Source organism: Peromyscus californicus, unplaced genomic scaffold, assembly GCF_007827085.1.
Source record: "Peromyscus californicus insignis strain IS unplaced genomic scaffold, ASM782708v3 Scaffold_10__1_contigs__length_136768540, whole genome shotgun sequence".
Taxonomy (NCBI): Eukaryota; Metazoa; Chordata; class Mammalia; order Rodentia; family Cricetidae; genus Peromyscus; species Peromyscus californicus.
In genome coordinates this window covers 11,266,928-11,287,286 of record NW_026294391.1, presented here as the reverse complement: position 1 = coordinate 11,287,286, position 20,359 = coordinate 11,266,928, and the positions used below count along the sequence as shown (strand labels likewise).

The 20,359-nt window shown below is 40.5% G+C and overlaps 1 protein-coding gene across 1 annotated transcript; it reads right to left on the bottom strand.

The window, feature by feature from the left end:
* Positions 1-9,203: 9,203 nt before the first annotated feature.
* Positions 9,204-19,161, bottom strand: Dynlt3 (dynein light chain Tctex-type 3). The gene is made up of 5 exons (XM_052742573.1): positions 19,001-19,161; positions 16,821-16,862; positions 11,892-12,015; positions 11,289-11,366; positions 9,204-10,935 (listed from the first exon to the last, which is right to left on the bottom strand). Exons 1-5 carry the CDS (start codon positions 19,028-19,030, stop codon positions 10,859-10,861), a joined length of 351 nt encoding a protein of 116 aa, XP_052598533.1. The 5' UTR covers positions 19,031-19,161; the 3' UTR covers positions 9,204-10,858.
* Positions 19,162-20,359: the final 1,198 nt, after the last annotated feature.

The window sequence follows — 20,359 nt, the reverse complement described above, 5'->3', positions numbered from 1 at the left end:
TGTATTTCTTTATCTATTATCTCTGCTTTACAGACCAAGATGTTGCAGCCTAGGGCATGTTAAGATTGAAATCCAGACAGTATGTTTTCCTACAAACTTACCTTATGGCATCACAGAAAAATGATGAAGGATGAATTTAAATGAATTGAAATGCTGGCATTCACGGAGAAGGTGGCTATGAGTTGTTCTCAAAAACTGACCTTAGGAGACACTGCTAATTAAAAGCTATAATTTTACTTAGTAATGGCATATAAAAGCAAAATTAGGTCATGATGTTAAACAGTTTAAAAACTGAGTGAGAATAACACACCTCTAATTTTGTAAATCAATTTGACAAAATGCTTAAGGCACCATCTTTAAATATAGTGTAGTGTGTATGGCTTCCAGGTCAAGGGCCACTGTGGATCGTGGTGGATTCTGCAGAAGCTGGGTAGAGATGAGCCTCCTGCAATTCACGTCATTGAGAGAACAGAGACCCCTGACAACTAACAAAGAAAGCCAAGACGGAGAAAAGCCTTTGCTTGTTGAATCACTGATAATTGAAGGCTGTTTGTCGTCACAGCATAACCTAGCTAGGACTGACTGGTCCGTTTGGCTTGTAGGGACATTTCTTCTTGTCCAGCATAGTTAAGAAAGGAAGGTCCAACATGGGACTCATTAGGAGAAGCTCAGGTTCTCTGCAGGACAAGGTGCCTGTGTGAAAGTCTATATCCTTGCCTTTCCCAGCTTTTAAAGGTTCGTTATCTTCCAATTCTACCAGCAGTGTCAAATTTTTCTGTAAGACAACATATTTTCAGTGTTAAGAATGTTTTTCTTTTTGTTTTGTTGTTGTTGTTGTTTTTCTCTATCCTTTTAGGTTCATTGGTCAGGCAGTTCCAAGGGATACAGTCCATTGTGGCAGAACTCAACTGTTCATACTTCAGGAAGCATAGCATTATGAATATCCCTCTCCTTTGCTCTCTCGTCCCACCCCCCCATGATGGTTACCTTGCTCTCCTTCAACGTACTGGTTGGTTCTACTATGTCTTTACATTTAAGGTCCCTCTGCCTGCACTAATTTTTTTTCACATATTTGTATGGTTTTCTCCCTCTCATCTCCTTCAGGTTGCAGCTGGAATAGAATTTTTATTAGAGAGGTCTGCTTTGACCAGTTTATTTAAGTGAATAGCCCTGCCACCACCTACTCCTTCAATCATCTTCCACCCAGTTATTTCTCTACAGCACACGTTAGCATCTGATTCTATTGGTTTATTGTCCAGTCCACTAGAATGTTAACAAGTAAGTAGTTTTGTTCACTTCGTTTTCCCAGAGTTTGGAATCTAATACACAGTGAATATTAAGAACCTATTCAAGTGTCCCTTGTAGAAAGAGACCAGGAACGGTCTGGGGAAAGGGTGTTGGAAAAAGCCACTGAGACAAGATTCCAGCTGAGAGGCCTCTAAAGAAAGCAGCAGGATTCTGACTATTTCTCTGAAAGAACTGCGACAAACCAGAAATTTTGCTGTTTTTACTACATGTACTGAGGCCTGTGAAAAGTGGCTCCAGCATGAGCTTAGAGTTTGACGTAGTCTGAGTACTCTAACAGAGGGCTGTTTTGTAGGAAAAGCTGGGGATCTGTGAACATCCATTGTTAGTAAGAGGGCAGAGTGGAGAAAGAGCCTTCATTTTGCGTCTCATAGAGACTAAACTTCAAGTTTATGCTTCAGTGCACATTCAATGGCACTCTTCCGCCCCCTGGTGGCAGCAATGCTAAACTACATGAGGCGATAAACTAAAGATGAGTAAGCAAAGCTTTATTTCAAAGCAAGTTTCACCCACACATGAGCTGTGTGTGTGTGTGCGTGCGTGCGTGCGTGCGTGCGTGCGTGCGTGCGTGCGTGTGTGTGTGTGTGTGTGTTTCTTCTTGGGACTCTTGCGATAAAGATCTCCAAAGGAACCCTGACCATCTTTCCTTACTTGTCTGAGCTCAACATCAAAGGAGTCAGTTAAATAGAGGGCATCCCTGACAGGTATGCTTGAGTGTAATACAGCTTTTAGTCCGGGCAATCTTCTCTCCTAGCCTTCTGCTAAGTGTTTGTAGAAAGGATTTCTGCTGAGGCTGGAGTGCTGGCCTCAAAGTGCTCTCCAACTCTAGGATCTACCACATATGATGAGTCAGTCTCAGGATCCCCAAGGAAGATGATGGGCCAGAGTCTACATCTGTACAACTTGGCAAAGGACAACATCAGAACACAGAAGAACAGATTCTGTTCCCAAGAGAGAAGCAGAAGACAAACTTTACAAGTCTACGGAGGAAGTGAAAGAGTATTGGAAAAGGAAAGAAATGAAGGTGTAACAAAGGGAAGCAAGCAGAATGCAGCAGCCTCTCCTGCAGAGTTCCCTGGAGGTCGGGCAGATGAAAACTCGTAGTCAGATCAAAGTCCAGTTCTGGTTGAGCACGCCAGGGACTGAGTCTGGGTATTTTCACGTTAGTTGCCCCACTTAAGCTGACCTGCAAGCTACCAGTGCTATGGTTTAGATATGGCATGCCCTCCATAACCCTTCATTTGTTGAACACTGTATACCCTTACTGGTGGTACTGTTTTTGGAGGTTGTGAAAATTTGAGGAGGAATTCGGTTCATAGCAGTCACAACTTGGACTAGTCTATCTGGTCCCCTGCCTGTACTCTGCTTCTTGTCCACCATATGAGACTCCTCTGCCTCCTGGCTGCCCAACTGCACACATGATGTTCTAACCTTGCCTGAGGCTCAGCAGCAGAGCATAGGACCAAGGACTAAAATATTGAAACCATGAGCTAAAATAAACATTTCCTTCTCCAAGCCCTTCTCTTGGGTAATTTTTATAATAAAAAAGTGGCTAGTGCACTTAGGAACCACTAGCCAAAGCAGTAGCATTAACAGAAGAAAATTTTGAAGTCCCACTTCTGGCTCTGCCCTGGACCCTCCAAGGGAAAGAATTAGGTATTTGGATTTTTTTCTTTGCTCTTTAGCATTAAAAATTTAAAAGACCTGATCTGTCCCCTTCATTTTATAAGTGAGTTAAGTGCATCTTAGAAAGGTGAAATGATTATTTCCATATCACACAAGCAATTGCAGGGAGAGTCACAGCCAAAATGTGGGCCTTCTTATGCTCCATCAAGTGCTACCACTGGCAGCAGAGAATCAACATTAAGGACATAAATGAAATTGGTCCCAGTGAACAGTGCTTGTAGTGTTTATAGGTGTTTCATAAAGCTTTATTCAAATCAACAAATGAGGAAACAAAGCCTATAGCATCATTCGTGGTGCTATTGCAAGTTTTGGGACAAGTATGATAACACACACACACACACACACACACACACACACACACACACACACACGCACACACACCATATAATTATATATAAAGAGAAGGGCAGATACAATATCTCAAGCATGCTCCCCCCAAAATCAGGCCCATTTTTGTGACTTTGGTACTTTTTGGAGAGTTAGTTTGGACAACAAAGAACTTCATTTGAGATTGATAACTTTCAGAGCTGACACATATGTGCTATAAATTTGAAGGTGTATTACTTTTCCTATTACTGTGACAAATCACCTGATGTGAGGAACTATAAGGAGAACAGGTTTGGTTTCGATTGGTTCCAGAGGTTTCAGCCCATCACCATGAGGAGTGTGTGGTAAAGCAGGTAGTTCTCATCATGGTGGCCTGAGAACATGATAGAGAACACCTGTAGTAGTATTCGCTGTTTCCTCTCAATTTAGGGACTCAGAGTTGGACTATGGTTGCCCACATTCACGGCATCTCTTTACCCCTTTATGTATTTCTCTCTGGAAATACACAAATGTACTGTAGCACAAATTCTAATTAGTCTTAATAATAAAAACCTGGAGTCAGATATCAGGGTAAATGCTGAAAGGTCAGAGAAGCAAAGGAGCAGCCACTGGAGAGACTTCTCACCTCTACTGAATCCTCACCTTCTGGGGTCTTTGATGGAGTTGAAGACTGGATAGTTATAATTATAGTTTCCCTTAGTTATGATAAAAGATAAACTAGATATCAAACTTTAGACTTACCAAGATAGGATAGATAATGGAGTATTTTTCTGAATTTTTCAAATGCTAATGGACTAGACATTGCTACTGTATTTATTGCCTGTATATATTATATATAATTATTGTACTTATTGTATATAGTTTTTCTTATATTTGTTATAACCTTTTTTGTTTTAGACAGAAGGAGGAATGTGGTGATATTTTGTTTGTGCTCTAACAAATAAAGCTTGCCTGGACATCAGAGGGTGGAGCTAGCCACTAGTGAACCAGCACTTGGGAGGAGGAAACAGGAAGTGATGTGGCTGGGCAGAGAGAGGAAGAGAGTGGAAACAAGAGCTCGGCCCCTTTTCAGCCTGAGGAGTTGTCGAGGTAAGAAGTGGCTGTGCTTTCTCCTTTGTCTCTCTGCTCTTCGGGCAAGCTTTCTTTGTTAGAGCACAAACAAAATATCACCACAGTGTATTCCACGAATCTTGTACAATTTCCAGTGCAACCAAGTTGACAAAACTAAGCACATGGGGCTGAAGAGCTGGCTCAGCAGTTAACAGCAGGAACTGCTCTTGCAGAGGACACAAGTTCCCAGCACTGGGCAGCTCACAACTGCCTGTAACTCCAGTTCCATAATTTAAAATCGTAATAAAAATCAATCTTTAAAAAAAATCATAAGGGCAACTTGTCACTTTTTTATTACTTAATTGTTTGCTCATATATCAAAACAAGTTATTATTTTTAAATCACAAAAGAAAACAATTCAGGTGTAAAAGATACATATTTGACCATCCAATAATTCCACTTCTAAATTATTTTAGAGAAGAATCTCTACATGGAAACCAAGGGATTTGTGCAAAGATTTTCATAGCCAGATTTTTTAAAGAGTGGAACATGGGATACTACCTAAATGTTCAAAGTGAATAAATTGTTACCTAAGCTCAACAAGGAGATTTTACACTCTGATGGGAAAAAAATTCATAAGTAAAGTACAACATAAAAAGGGCAGTCTTGGGTAGGGAGGTGGCTCAGCAGGTAAAGGTACTTGCTGCCAAGCCTGAGGACCTGAGTTTGATCCCTGAGACTCAAACGATGGAAGGAAAGAACCAACTTCCATAAGTTGTCCTCAGGTGCCGTGGCACACATGAGTGCTCCCCCCATGTAACATTTAAAAATTCTTGTTTTATTATTTTTTAAGAGTCACTTATTGTCATGTGTGTGGGTGTTTTGACTCCATGTATGTGCCTGGTATCCATACAAGTCAGAAGAGAGCATTGGATTACCTTGAACTGGAGCTACAGACAGTTGTGAGCTGTCTGCCATGTGGGTGCTGGGAGTTGAAACAGAGTCCTCTGGAAGAGCAGCTAGTGCTCTTAATCAGTGAGCCATCTCTCTAGGCCCACATTTAACAAACTTTAAAAAGAGGGACCTGCAGTTATATATCACATATAGCCAGCTGTAAAAATAATACATTCATATAGTTATATCAATGTAAAACAGTAGCATGAATCATGTACAACAGAATACCAATTTTTAGCCTCTGGGAGTAGATTCAGATGTGGAGGACAAAGAGGAGGCATGATGGAAGTCACATAGTTTGTTAGACCATTACAGTACTATAGTATACTGTTTTGCATAAAAATATATTCATGTATCCTCTTTAAATTCACTTAAAAGTTAAGAGTTCTTTAAACTATTTCAACTTGTGTAATTTGCTTTATGCAAAAAATATGACTTTCCCCTTTCTTCTCCATAATTTACCCCTTGTCCTCTTGGTGGACACTCTGGCTTTCTTTTTCTGTTTGCTTTTGAGAGCCCTGTTATGCAGCTCAGACTGACCTACTGTGTGACTAGGATGGCCTCAAACTCTTACTTTCCGCTTCCTCTGTGTAACACCATACCTGGTCTTATTCTCATTTTTATCTAGCTCTATGAATAATCTCAAAGAGAAAAGCCTTATTTGCCCTTTCCCTTTATGAACCGTGCTATTAGTTCTGTAGCACTGAGCCAAAAACTATTCATATGATAGAAGCAGAAAAAATTGACAGATGTCGCTAAATGGCCTCCATAAAAAAAACAAAAAACCTGCCAATGATTCATAGGACATTATTTCTATTAACTATCTGGTCCCTATTAGCATGGTGACAACTATGGCAGCTGCACCCGGTATTGACTTGGCCTTGAGCCCACACTGTGGCTGACTTCACTCCCTGCTCTTGGCTCACTGACTATTGGTAGAATAAGTATAGTGTGTGAGCACATTATCCAATCCATGGAGGTTCTAGGAGGGGGCTGGAGGGGCTAGTGAAGGAAGCCAGAGCTATGGGAAACTATGAAATTGAGACACTCCAGTCACGTGTTAAGGGATCTGCTTAATCCCCACTGATGGTTTTTTTCTTATAGTTTTCTATGCATAGAGTCATCTATTCCTATAACATTCATGATATTCCTTTACTCCTTCACCCCTGCCTTCTTTGGGAGGTGGAGGGGCTTTGTCTCCCTTTCTTTTTGTACTTGGCTTCCCAGAAACATCATGTTCCTACCTTCATCTAAGTGAGAATTCTCATACTGGGTTTAATATGAGAAAGACCAGTCGCCCCAGGAAAGTGCTAATATGGAACGGAAAGGGACTATATTTCTATTATTCTATCATTCTCATCTCCTAAGTGATTCACAAATAACGTAGGGGTCTGGACATGATGAATCACACCTGTAATCCCAACACTTGACAGTCGTTGGAGGGAGGACAGTTGGACATAATTACGTAACAAGACCCTGTCTCAAAAAGAAAAGAAAGGAGGGGAGAGAAGGGAAGAAGGAAGGGATAGAAGAGGGGGGGAAGGAGTAGGAACTATAGAGAGTAAAAAGAACACTATTTATTGGGTTTGCTTAGGTCAAAAGTCAATGTTTAAATGTTTTTCATTTCAAACTTTTGATATTTTTCATATCATAATCATTACTTGTGATTTTTTTTAAAGTTGAAAGATTAGGCACACACGAGACTGCATTCCTTCACAGTAACAGTGGATAGAGTTGAAACATAGCTTCCCTTGGAATAGAGCACGTTCAATTCACTTACCATTATCCTACGTGGTCTCTTCTTTTTTTGGTACTCATGTGGAGACTCCATGGACACTAGGGATCATGTGGAGACTCCATGGACACTAGGATGTCCCCTTAATTTGGAAACCTGTGACTTTGTTTATGTTAAAACGAACTATGCAGGTGTGATTGAAGATCTTGTAGCTAGAATCAATTATTGACTGTAGCCAATGTAGTCACAGGATTTGTAATAGGACAAGATGAATGATCAGGCAGAAAGAAAAAAGAATTTAAACCTTAGAGGTCAGAGGTGAGGTCTGAAGATGCTCCTCTACTGGCTTTGAAGCTGGGGGCTAGCTGGGCAGTGGTGGCGCACGCCTTTAATCCCAGCACTCGGGAGGCAGAGCCAGGCGGATCTCTGTGAGTTCGAGGCCAGCCTGGGCTACCAAGTGAGTTCCAGGACAGGCTCCAAAACTATGCAGAGAAACTTTGTCTCGAAAAACCAAAAAAAAAAAAAAAAAAAAACAAAACCCAAAAACAAAAAAAGGAAGGAAGGAAGGAAGGAAGGAAAGAAAGAAAGAAAGAAAGAAGGAAGCTGGGGGCTGGAATCCCCATCACAAAATGCCCTAAAACCAAGAAAAAGCCAGAAGAAAGATTCCTAGAGCTTTCAAAAGGAGACCCTGTCTCAAAAGAAAAAGTGAAACCAGGGGCTGGCGGGACGGCTCAGCCTTTCCGAGCACTGGCAGCTCTTGCAGAGGCCTGCGGTTTGATTCCATTCACCTACCTGACAGCTCTCTAGTGTCTCTAACTCTGACACCCTCTCCAGGCCTCCACACACCACGAAGCACGCAAGTAGTGCACAGACATGCTTGTAGGCAACACACACACACACACACACACACACACACACACACACACACACACACACACACATAAAACAGTAAGTGACGCTTTTTTTGTTTTTGAAAGTAAAGACAGGGCTAGGGATACAGCTTAGTGGTAGAATGCTTAAGCTCCCAGTGAGCACAAAGCCATTGGCTCAATCCTCATAAAAATAACTAATACATTTATAAGGGATGAATGTTTAAGATTATTGCACAGCATACATGGGGCATGAAAGAAAGGAGGAGGGGGAGGGGGAGCAATGGAAATATCAGGGATGACACATGTGTATGAAAATGCCATAATGAAACCCATTACTTTGTATACTAAATTAAAATATTCACTGTAAAAGGTATAAAGTTAACGTCACAGAACTATTTAACACTGGACATAGAATTTTTAGCCACAAACATAGCTCCACCTTTTTAATCATAAAACAATTTCACCTTGGACAGATTCCAGCACACGAGCAAAGAATTTCCACTCATCTTCAACTTTTCTTTGGTATGTGCCATAGAAGAGACTCAATCACTTCTCCCTAAATAGTCATACATTTTCCCATCCTTGTAAAATAACTGTTATCAAGAATATGTATTTTGACTCAGACTTTTAAAAATACAATGATGAATGGAGGCAGTGAAATCCACCCAATGACTCACAATTCACACCCAACTTGGGAAGGACAGGGAAGTGCTCTTTAATGAGAAGTTGCCATTATTTAGGCAGTCTATTGGGACGTCACAAACACAAAATTATAGCTTTACAAAACATCGCAGCTAGTGCTTACACTAACTGAATTACACATGTATTTGAGTATTACATGCGAATACTCTAATTTTACTTAAAGTCCCAAATTATTTTTAAAGAAGCAGCAGCTCATTTGCAATTTGACAAATAAGACAAAATTAACTTCTAAAAACAATCATTAAAGGTTCATAAATAGTTACATAATATATTTTACACTAACTTTAAAGAAAAAGTTAAAAATCGTAAGTAAAATGCATGAAATAGAAGCTATTCATTATATTGTAATGGCAAAGACTAAATTTGGATAGCAATATTTTTGAGACACAGTCTGGCCTCCCACTATTGACCGTCCTGCATCAGACCTGTGTGTATATGAATATATCTCTTTATTGTAATATATTTATGTGGTGCCACATTTGTTTTCCTCCTCCATTCCTCCTGCTTAGAATTTATTAAAGTAAGCACAATCCTGATTTCTTGACCACTGAATTAGCAACCAGAGCCAAATGTACAGCACAGTAAGATAGTCTTTATTATATTTGAACTAGAAACAGCAGATAGCAAGCTCACGAGGTATGATTTATTTTAAAATGAGGCTTCAACAACAATCATCAAAAATAAGCCTTAACTGCACAGATAGTTTGGTCACTATTATAATCTCCAGAGGTACAAGAGCCAGCAGCATAAAGTACATAAAGGTAATGACAAAGAATTTCTGATGTGCCCAAATCACAGATCACTGCATTAAACCCTCTCTTTGCATTCTTGTCATTACAGTTCTTCAGCAAAGTGCCAACCATGCGAGTAGTACTCCTACCAGAATCCTGTCGGAATATTGTCACCATTAATACTGAGCTTTTCTTTACCCCCAAATTCAATGAATCGTGATTTCAGTCCTTACATGGATTGGGTGTCAGTGGTGACATGTAAAATTGATTTCATTTTCAAGGTTAAATGGCAGACTGACTTTGCATTGAGTGGCCAGCTGTGTATCCTAGGTTTTATCATTGATTTTCTTAATAAATTTAACTATATTTCATAAGCCCTGAGATATTAGATAACCTGCTAATGATTGTTCACTTTTAATGTATATTCTACTTCACTCAGTCCTAATGCCACATAAGCATTTTAAATTATGCACACATAGCTGTAACTAATGCAATGATAAAATTTATTACTTGTATAGCTAAGACTAAATAAGGCCTTTAAGTAAGAGTTGCATATTTTATGTATTTTACTTGGTCAAAAGCAACCCTTAAAAAACTGTATCTATAATTCTGTCACCAATTAGTGTGTTCCTTTTGCTTAGTTCTCCATGGAGGTCCAGACTCTTTCCTTCCTTTTTGGCCCTTCCTCAGAGATACCAGTTTTCCAACTGAACAGCTACCAAAGAAACTTAACACCTGAACACCATGTGGAGAGCTGCCATGCCTGGCAGAGAAAGATGCAGAACAGTCATTCAGTAGATAATGAGTGGATTGTAAGGCAGTTGTCTGAGTCATATACTCTTGATTACAGACTTAACTAATTTTGCTTAACCAGGAAATCTGGTTATCATTTAATTCTACCTCAAGTGTAAATGCAAGAAATTGACATTTAAAAACATGGATTTGCCAGTTCTCAGGAAAATGAAACAGGTTGGTTATAGCTGCTACCTATAACATTAGATGAGGGTGGGGGGTGTCAAAATTACTTTCCATGAACTAATATATATAATTCAATGAAGGGGAGAAATTAAAATAAATAAGAAAAGTATTAGCTAACTCATGAAATTTTCTCTGCACTGATCACATATTTATCCCTGTTGTGTTTTCTAGTTTAAAGATAATGTCAGTTTCTAAATAGATTTTCCCATCTCTGTGGGTGCATAATGCTAGTGAAAGGCTTGTATAAATATAACATTCTATTTTTATGTCAGTCAATATTTGTGCATTATTTTTTTGGCTAACATTTGTGTCTTTAAATGAAGCTGTATAGAATATGAGATAACCTACCAAGATCTTATATTTTAGACTTTTGCTTACAATATTCAGTTTTTTGTTGATAGCTTTGAAGCACATTGCACACTTGTCATCTAGCACATTAATAGGTAATTATTACTCTTTTTAGAAAGGATGCACTCACAAACTTAGGTTAAATGGCTTTAACCAAAATGTTTAGTGGATTACAGGACAATTGCAATCGCAAAAACATTAACGATGCAGTTCATGGTACGATTCTCCCATCTTACAGTACAGGTTCCTGAAAACATACAAGAAGAGCACTTTAATATATCAGCAAAACATCAAAATTACCAGGCACTAAGTAATTAATACACACACACACACACACACACACACACACACACACACACACACACACAAGCATGCACAAACACACACACACTTATAGTTTTTAGTAATATAAGTAACATTTCTTCTAACATGTTATATCTTCACATTTCATACTGGTTTGAAATCCTACTTGTGAGTATATACAAAGCAATTGTATTGATACAGTGTTTTTCAGACTTTAAGTAGAGCTACGTAGTAAGTCCAGACTGACTTTGCTGGAACTTTGATTCAGGGTAAATTCATTCATTTATGGTCTCTCACCATCAGATGTAGTATCCCAAAAACATGAGCTGGCTGTGTGAAATCCATATGCACTCCTCTGGACCACAGCGCAGGTCACTACAAAGAAAGTCATAGAATAATACTTACTGAAAAAGGGAAAGAATCAAGGTTGAAGTATTTGCATTAGAACTCTAAAAGCTGAAAAAAGGTAACACAAAATAATTCAGCTAGTAGACTGAAATAGTCTCTCATTTTGAACATCGACCATTGTGAACTTAACTTCACAAGACTCAGCCATTTCATGAACCGTTACTATAACTCTCAGCAATTGTACTGCAGAAAAATTTTGGATCAAATTTTGTACTCTGTGTTATTAACAGACTTCAGACAGAAATGCAGGCCTATACACAGGCATGGAGGGCTGAGAGGAAGACAGTACTGAAGGGTCTCACCAAGGGAAAGCAGTTCAAACTGCTGTTTTAGACCGAAAGACCTCCCTTTTCACACTTCATCCTGTGTTACCTTCAAAGGGACAAGTCAGAAGTGCTTGCTACACTATTAGTGTTCAACTACAGTGCCTGTCATTCAGATGCATTCTCCAAATTCAGAGAAAATCAGAAGGATAAAAGTATCAGTACTCACCAATGTACTTATAAGCTTTGCCAAGCTTAACCAAATGTGCAAGGGATTGCTCCACTATGCTTGCAGTCCACTGGTTGATGTTGTCTTGATTGTAGTCCTCACCTCCTAAAACTCCATCAACACACTAGGAGAAACGGCAGCTCCGTTAGCCCAAATGAACCAGTTTTACATACACTGCAAGAGAAATTCAAGGCACCACCCACTAAGGCATAGCAGAAAACGCACATCTACTAAATGTTTGATGTGCACTGTCTCTAACTGCTTAAGAGTTTTCAAAGCACTTCCATAAGCCTTATCTCATGCTATGAAATATTACAGGTCATATAAAAAATCAATTTGCCAATGCCTCTGTAGTAAAGCGCTTAATCTAGCAGGAACACTAATAAAAGAACTCTAATGTTTATAACATAGGAAAGACAAATCATAAACAGTAAGTGATAAGAATGACTACAGGATTAAGATAAGATAGTATTAACTGGTTAAAATGGCTTTGAAACAGATGGGACTAAAACTAGGGTTCATGTGCTCAAAACAAAGGATAGGACTAATTTAAAAACATACTTCTATGGATGCTAATTATAATCTCATTCATGCTATATAATTGCTTAGCTACAAAACAACCAATACACATGCCAGTGAAAGTAATAAAGATATTCTAGGAAAAAAACCTGAATAATATCCTACAGTGTTTACTTGCATCCACTTTTGACACCTGATTAAGAGCGATGGTGAGTTCGAGGCCAGCCTGGTCTACAGTGAGTTCCAGGACAGCCAGGCCTACACAGACAAACCCTGTCTCAAACAACCAAAACCAAAACCAAAACCAAAACAAAACACCACCACCACCACAACAACAACAACAAACACCCAGCAATTGATTTAGTATCCCAGTCCTGGGCTGGAAGGCCAGATTCATACCTGTCTGCTCTGGAAACTTTAGCAAATGACCTATCACCTTTAAGCCATTGTTTCCCAGATTGTGGGGAGAGAGGCAAGCCCAGAGTGAATGAAATCCTGAGTGAATGTGCTTGTGCTTCTGACAGGGGCACAGCCATGTCAAGGGACCCAATAGCCTCAGACCCATGGGACAATGGCAAAGCCTCCCCCACCCCCGAGTTGAGGCACAGAAGGATGGTTAAAGCCTTCCTCTGGTCCACATGCAGATGTTGATAGTGTGCAGAATGTGCAGAAAATGTCCACAATAGCTTTCTCCCCCAGATGTCTACAGCCTGAAGACTGCTGCCCATGGAGACTTCTCCTTCTGAGATTAGCTACACCTGTCTCCTTGTTCAGCTGTATGTAATAACTGTGCCTCCCTGTCTGTATGTAATAACCCTGCCTCCTTGTTCAACTCTATATAATAAACAAGCTGAGTTTCCTGGGCGCTGCAGTTTTTCCATCAGGAAGCCCACGCCACCTGGTTCCAGATTGTCTGCCCATGTGTTTGTGTACGTGTATGTTATTTTTTCTTCATTCCTTTACTGCCCCCAAGCAAGTCAAGTCCCTGGAGCTGTGCAAGGACATGGCACCTGATGCTTACAGGAAAGAAAACTGTGTCGTCTTCTCAGATGATGAAGGGTGAAATGAGATAATGAATGCCAAGTTCTCAATCACAGTGACTGGCATAGAATGAGCCTATAGATAACTATTATTATTACTCTTATTGTTGATTTATTTTATATTCAAGCGATAGATCCTGGAAAATAGACATTCAATTTGGTTTCAGAATCTAGATCAGAACACACAAATATGAATGTGTCTTCACTGACTACAATTGGGTTATAGTAAAGATTTATAAGGAGGCTCATTAAGACAGAACATTTAGCTGGGTATTATAAAATCTTTACTAATAATATGTAAAGATATAGCTTATATAATTTAAAGGGGCTAATGGAAATAAAGTGAGCCAAATTACTATTGAAATTTCAATAACATGGCAGAGGAAAGAAAGTGCCCGAAGGGGCTGGAGAACTTAGTTTTGATTCTGCCTTTACTATTACCAAGCTGATGACCTTGGGAAAAGCCTTTTCCACTATCCACATGGCCTTTTCTTAATGGGAAAGTAAGAGCACAGTTGCTTTGTCTGTGTTGTTGCTGTTTTAGGTCATTTAGTAGTACCACTTTATGTTCTGCTCCAAACAACAGAAGATACTGGAAGGATGTCAACAGCCCTGCTTATTACTATTAATGAGCATTTAATCTGACTAATTACATCAACAATGAATCACACTACACAAAACAGAGCTTTAAAGAGCTCTGTGTTCCCCCCAGGGCAAAGCTCAGGACCTGGGCACACAGTAGGTATTTCATCAATGTTTGTGGTTGAAGCAATTCTGACTTTTATGTACTTTCTGAATGCTCCGAAATGAACACACTTTAGACTTTGTTTTGAGTTTATGTCATTTATAACGAAGTTTTTCTCTGAGGAAGTTTTGGGCATGGGGGAAATTCGATCCCTCACTGAACAAAATGTCTCCTGGTACTGGTATATGAGTAGTCCTACAAGCACAGAAGGAAAAGTAAATTAGCCAGAGATTAAAAGATGGAAAAGAAGATGAGTATGAAATAAAACAGAAATGACTATTGAAATTAGGGAGTTCTCTAGGATGGCCTGAGATGTTTAAAGCAGTACTTGGACGTTTAAGCCTGTCCAGCCCCTCAGTGGAAATGTTTCAGTGACGTAGAAAGGTGACTCAGGAAACCAAGACAAAGGAGAACTGAGACATGGTCCCCAAAGCAACCTGGACTGACACTGAGATTTCTCCTAAGTATCATCTTTTTATGTAAAGAATTCAAGTTCACTTGGTATCTGACTGTTTTCAATTAAACGGCTTATATTGCTAACCACATTCTCAGTAATGTTCATACTCTTAAAATGCATCTAGTAAGCTAGGTGTGGTGGTTTGGCCTGCAATACTAACACTTGAGAGTCTGAGGCAGGAGGATTACAACCTGGAGGCCATCCTGACTATATAACAACACTTTATCTCAAAAAAAAAGAAATAAAATGCATCTAGTAATTTTTAGTACCACTTAATCACTGTCATGCGCGCGCGCGCGCGCGCGCGCGCGCATACACACACACACACACACACGTCTAAAATTTTTGATCTCTCACTCCATCCACCACTATTCCTTCCTATGGAGACGGAGTAAGTGACCTGGCTGGTGAATGATCGGCATTGTTCTACCACACTCATCAGAGAAAAGCACATTTCCAAGCATCTTGGACTTGGGTTTTCATTTCTCCACCCAGACCAAAGAGACACATTATCCTGTGTTTCTCTCTGCTGACTCAAACTTTCCCTTGTGTGCTGGCAAAGCCAGTATTCCAAGTTCAGAACTGTGCAGGGGTTAGTAAAACATGATCCGGTCATCAGCCGAGTTCCACCTACAATAAAGGTGGTGTTTATTCTTCCAAGTGAACACTTTCGTCTTTTCATATGGTTCAAAACTCGGGTAAGGAAAATATATTAAGTGGCTCTTCCAAAGACCCAGCATCTTTTACTTCATATCTACTAGCCAAAGACAGTCTCTCTTGACATATTACTTTGAAAAATAAGATCATTGCTACCTCTGCCTTCCAATTGCTCTTCCTTGTGCTCTGGCATTGTGAGGGTATTGAAAACATTTGCTTTTTTTTTTTTTTTTTAGTTTTTCGAGACAGGGTTTCTCTGTGTAGCTTTGCACCTTTCCTGGATCTCGCTCTGTAGCCCAGGCTGGCCTCAAACTCACAGAGATCCACCTGGCTCGAGGGCTGGCTTTATTTTAGTGAAATAGTCCTAAAAATGTCTTTACATAATATACTCTGAATATTTTAAATCATTAAATATTCTAACCCACAATTCTTCAACTATTAACATGCCACAGTGTTTTTGGTACTGCCTAACCCAACGAGAAGCTGAGTGGATTCTACTTATACAGGGCCAGACCAGCTGAGCTTTGGATAAGAGGACTTGCATTCAGGCAAGTCAAGAACTGTCTCCAGGTGAACTGGAGATGCTCAGAAGGCAGAGCTGATCCAGCCCAGAAAGAACTCAGTCAGGACTTGCTAGGACACAGGCCCCAGGAGCCACACCCAAAAGTGAAGCAAGTCTTGTGGGCCAGCTCAGGGTTTTTAGCAACCTCACCCCAGGGTAGTTTATATTAATAGCCTCATCCCCAGGGCCTTACTCCCAGGGTAGTCTGTACTGATAACGTCCCCCCAGGGTAGTTAGTCTATATTGATATCCTCACTTCTAGAATAGTCTATATTAATAATCTCACCCCCTAGGTAGTCTATATTAATAATCTCACCTCTAGAACAGTCTATATTAATAATCTCACCCCCTAGGTAGTCTATATTGATAACTTCACCCCAAGGGTAGTCTATATTGATGACCTCACCCCCTAGGTAGTCTCTATTAATAACCTCACCCCCAAGGTAGTCTGTATTGATAGCCTAACCCCCAAGGTATTCTGTATTGATAATCTCAGGATAGTCTATATTGATAGCCTCACCCCCAGCATAGTCCATATTGATAGCCTCACTCCTAGAGTAGTCTAGATTAAAACCTCACCCCCAAGGTAGTCTATATTGGTAACCCTAGGGTAGTCTATATTGATAGCCTCACCCACAGGTAGACAGGTAGTCTACATTGATAACACTAGAATCAGTAAATGTCCTCAGCTAAAACTGATTCCAAAAAAGAGCTTCTGTACTTTTTGTAGACTTGAAACAGTGCTTCAGTGTGTCTTTCAGAAAAAGTCCAAATAGGCCTCACTGAATGCAAGAGATCACATACACACCCCTGCAAAGAGTGAATAAATATTTTAAACCTTGGTGTTTTAGCATTAACATTTCTAACGTTGGCCTGAAAAATCAAAACCTGGATTTAAAATTTTTCTATCAACACAACAAGCATAGAGATAACAGCAAACAGAACTCACCTCTTTGACTATATTTTGGGCTTCATCAGCATTGAAGGCAATCTACAGAGAAAACAAGATACAACTGCTTTCAGCAAGGCTTCCCTTGTTTATACATAGGGCAATATACAGGATACCCTCAGCTGGCCTAAGAAAGTGATGTGACAGAAGACCATAGAGCTAGGGCATCAGGTCTCCTGAGGATGTTGATCCCACTCCCTGTCGATTCAGATCCATTAGGATTGGGCAGGGCCTAGGCAAATACCAGTTTGAAAAGTGCTTTTACAATAGTGGTTCTAATGAACATTCTAGATAATCATTGTATTATAAAGATCAAGAAATTAGCAGGTAGTAGCTATAAATGATGTCTATTGTGTGTTATCAGTATACAGGAAATCATTTCAGCTAGATAAAGTGGCCCATAAAAAAGTATGCTAAATTGTCATTTCCAATTTTATTTTGAATTGATGAGACAAATCGAAGCTTTCCCAAATTAAAGATTATGGCAATACTCTGTCATTCAAATTTAATGTCACTTTAATTGTATAAATTGGTCTCTCACTTTTTTTTTTGGAATGGTTTGTTACAAACTTGAGTTAACAGCAATTTTCAATGACATCTAAGTGTCCTTGAGAGTAGAACTGGATTATGTGATAAGACTGAAATATAAGCCAGGATGATTTAGGTAATATAAGAATGCTTTCCATGGAGATATTTTGGGTGCATTGAGAAAGTGGTACTTTTGTGTTTTAAAAACCACTATGCAACTTAAAACTACTTGAAATCAGTAAATTCTGGAGTTATGTTTAAGTATAGATTTTTATATTTTAACTCTATTAATTATCCTATAAAATTACCCACATCCCCCTAAAAGAGGAATGAAAACCTAAATACTTGGAGGCATTTTGAAAAGAGGTCCTCATATTTTAGCCCCATGATAAATTGTCATTTTGCTTCAAAATCACATTCAAAATTGACCTAAGAAATAAATGATGCACATTTCACTACAATTTGGGAAGTTACCTAATAAGGTGGATGCTTCGTTGGCCGAGGTAACACAAATAATGTCTGTTAGTTTTCCATCTTTCTTTCCTGATGCTGGGGATGGAATTCAGGACTTCTAATGTGCTATGCAACCACTCTACCAATGAGCTACTTCTCCACTCCTATTTCTTTTTAAATTACAGGTATTTAGGAAGTGGTGCAGAAAAGATTTCCTTGCACCCTTGCTAGAGGGAAAATATGGTTAAGAGTCAACCATGTAATTTGCGGGGCTGGGTGGGGGGCAAGTCCTTGTTTCTAACATTAGTATGATTCACCACTGACCTACAAGTATGCATGCTCTCTGCAACACATAATCTTCTGCAGAAACTCATACTCTAAAACTTCCCATTGGCCCAGAAGAAGCCCCTTACAAGGATCATGTGACATTGCACCTCCACCATCTCATCTTTCATTTTCTTGTATCACTCACCAGTGGCTACCACTGGACAGAAAATGTCTATTTACTCTGTCTTTGCAAACTTTTACAGGCTGTGCGGCGATTCAACAGTACTGGGAACATGGGCTGAAGTGTAAAGTCAGAGACCTGGGGTTCAAATGGAACACCTGTCATTCCTAGCAGTTTTAATTTGGGGCCTGTCACTTGGTCACCATGAAAAGTCAGAGTTCCCATCAGTAACAGGAAAATAACCGACATCATGGAGTTCTGGGGAGGCTTTGGGGAACCTGAATCAGTGAGCAAGGGCTCTTAATCCATAAAGCACTTCCTCTAGCAGTCCCTGCGGAGAGCTCCCAGGACCAGAGCCACCTTGCAGCACCAGCTCAAGGAGACCCAAAAGGGTGGAGAAACGGAGAGAAAACCGGTTTCCCAGGCCCAGATCGCAGACGGGCGGGGCTCGCCAACACCCGCCCATACACCCCAAGTTAGGCCTCCCCCTACACCCACTGGGTCCTCTCAGACCCTGCCGACTGCCCCCAAGAGCTTTCGGTCACCTAAACCATCCCAAGGATCGGCCCACCCTCAGGCTCTCAGGGGCGGCGAGACAGAGACGCCAAAGCGCAAGAAGGATCCCAGCCCCGCGGAGCAGACTCGGGTTCACGGGACTCCGCATCCTAACCCCCCAAGCACTAAGAGACCACCCGACAGCGTGCCGACAGCGGGGACCGAGGGGCACTTCTCGGCGCCAGAGGGGCGGTACCTCGTCGCAGGGCCTTTGGTACTCCTCCATGGTGGCTTTGGCAGTCCCAGGGGGCGGAGCAAAGCGACGGTCTAACTCCGCAACCACGCACTGGCCTCCGGGGAGGCCCCGCCTCTCCTTCTGGCCCACGGCTTTTGTTTACGTAGGCCCCGCCTTTGTGTCGCACTGGAGCAACCTTCCAGGGACCCGACGAGGGGGTCGGGGGGCGGGGATCAAAGGACAGGGAGGGGGCGCTCTGGTTGAGTTGAGCCGCTTAGCAAGGCTAAGGGTACCTCCTAGGCCTAGAGTGCACTTCTGACCAGGCCTGTCTTCTGAAAGTAAAGGATGCAGGTTAAGAGCTCGACCAGCATCCCATGGGGATTAGTTAGGATGACCTTGTGTCAGCCAGTCTAGACTCAGCACAAGTGGTTTAGGGCTCACTGCTGTAGTCATATGCACAGACTTCGTTCATCCACAGTTATCCAGCAAATGAGTGTAGCAAGAAAGCAACCAACTTTGATTTCTCTGTGTACTAGTTACTGATTTAAAAAAAAAATAGCCCCCCCCAACAGATTCGATTTCTCGTATGATAAACATAATCACTTCTATTTTGTGACTAGCTATAAGGATCAAATAAGATACTATACACACAACTCCTGAAGTTGATGCTCCTGTTCTGTTGACTTTTTTTTAAAATAAAGAAGTATAAGACTTTTGAGAAAGGAGCAAATGCCCTAAATTGAATTATAAACCTTAGCAGAAGCACTCTGTTTACATTTATTTTAGGACTACTAAATTGTGGCTGATTCTGAGATTTTCCTCAAATTCTCAGTAATTCAGATTTGCCCTCCCCTCATCTCCTTATTAAAGATGGAGCTAAAATGCAGAGATTTTCAGTGACTTGCCCAAGGCCTTATATACAGTATGTGTTAGACGAGGTCTATCAGCTCGAATGCTACAGTCTGATAGCAAAGCTCAAGTTCTTCAACGCTGTTGTGAGCTTCCTGTTGCTGCTGTAATGAATTACCACAGAGAGAGTGGTTTAAAGCCACACACACATCGTTTCACAGTCTGAGAGGTAGAAGTTCTAACCACATTCACAAAATGCCTTTTGCCATGCAAGCTAGCGCATTCTCAGGTTCTGGGATACAAATGTGGCTATATTTTCATGGGGAAGAATATTCAGCCCACTACAGTGACTTCTATTTTGTTCTCCAGTATCAAGTCAGAAAGCTCATTAGTTTTCTAATCCCTTTCTCTTATTTTTGCTTTAATGGTTCTCTATGTTATGGCACACACAGGAGTACTGCAAAAAAAAAAAAAGTGTAATTGGGGCTGGAGAGATGATTCAGCAGTTAAGGACATTCACTGCTCTTGCAG

Coding starts and splice junctions, on each gene's coding strand:
- Dynlt3 (XM_052742573.1), bottom strand. CDS start 19,030: ATGGAGGAGTACCAAAGGCCCTGCGACGAG. Junction 16,863..19,000: donor ACCAAAGGCCCTGCGACGAG/GTACCGCCCCTC, acceptor TTTTCTCTGTAG/ATTGCCTTCAATGCTGATGA. Junction 12,016..16,820: donor CCCAAAATATAGTCAAAGAG/GTGAGTTCTGTT, acceptor CGTTTCTCCTAG/TGTGTTGATGGAGTTTTAGG.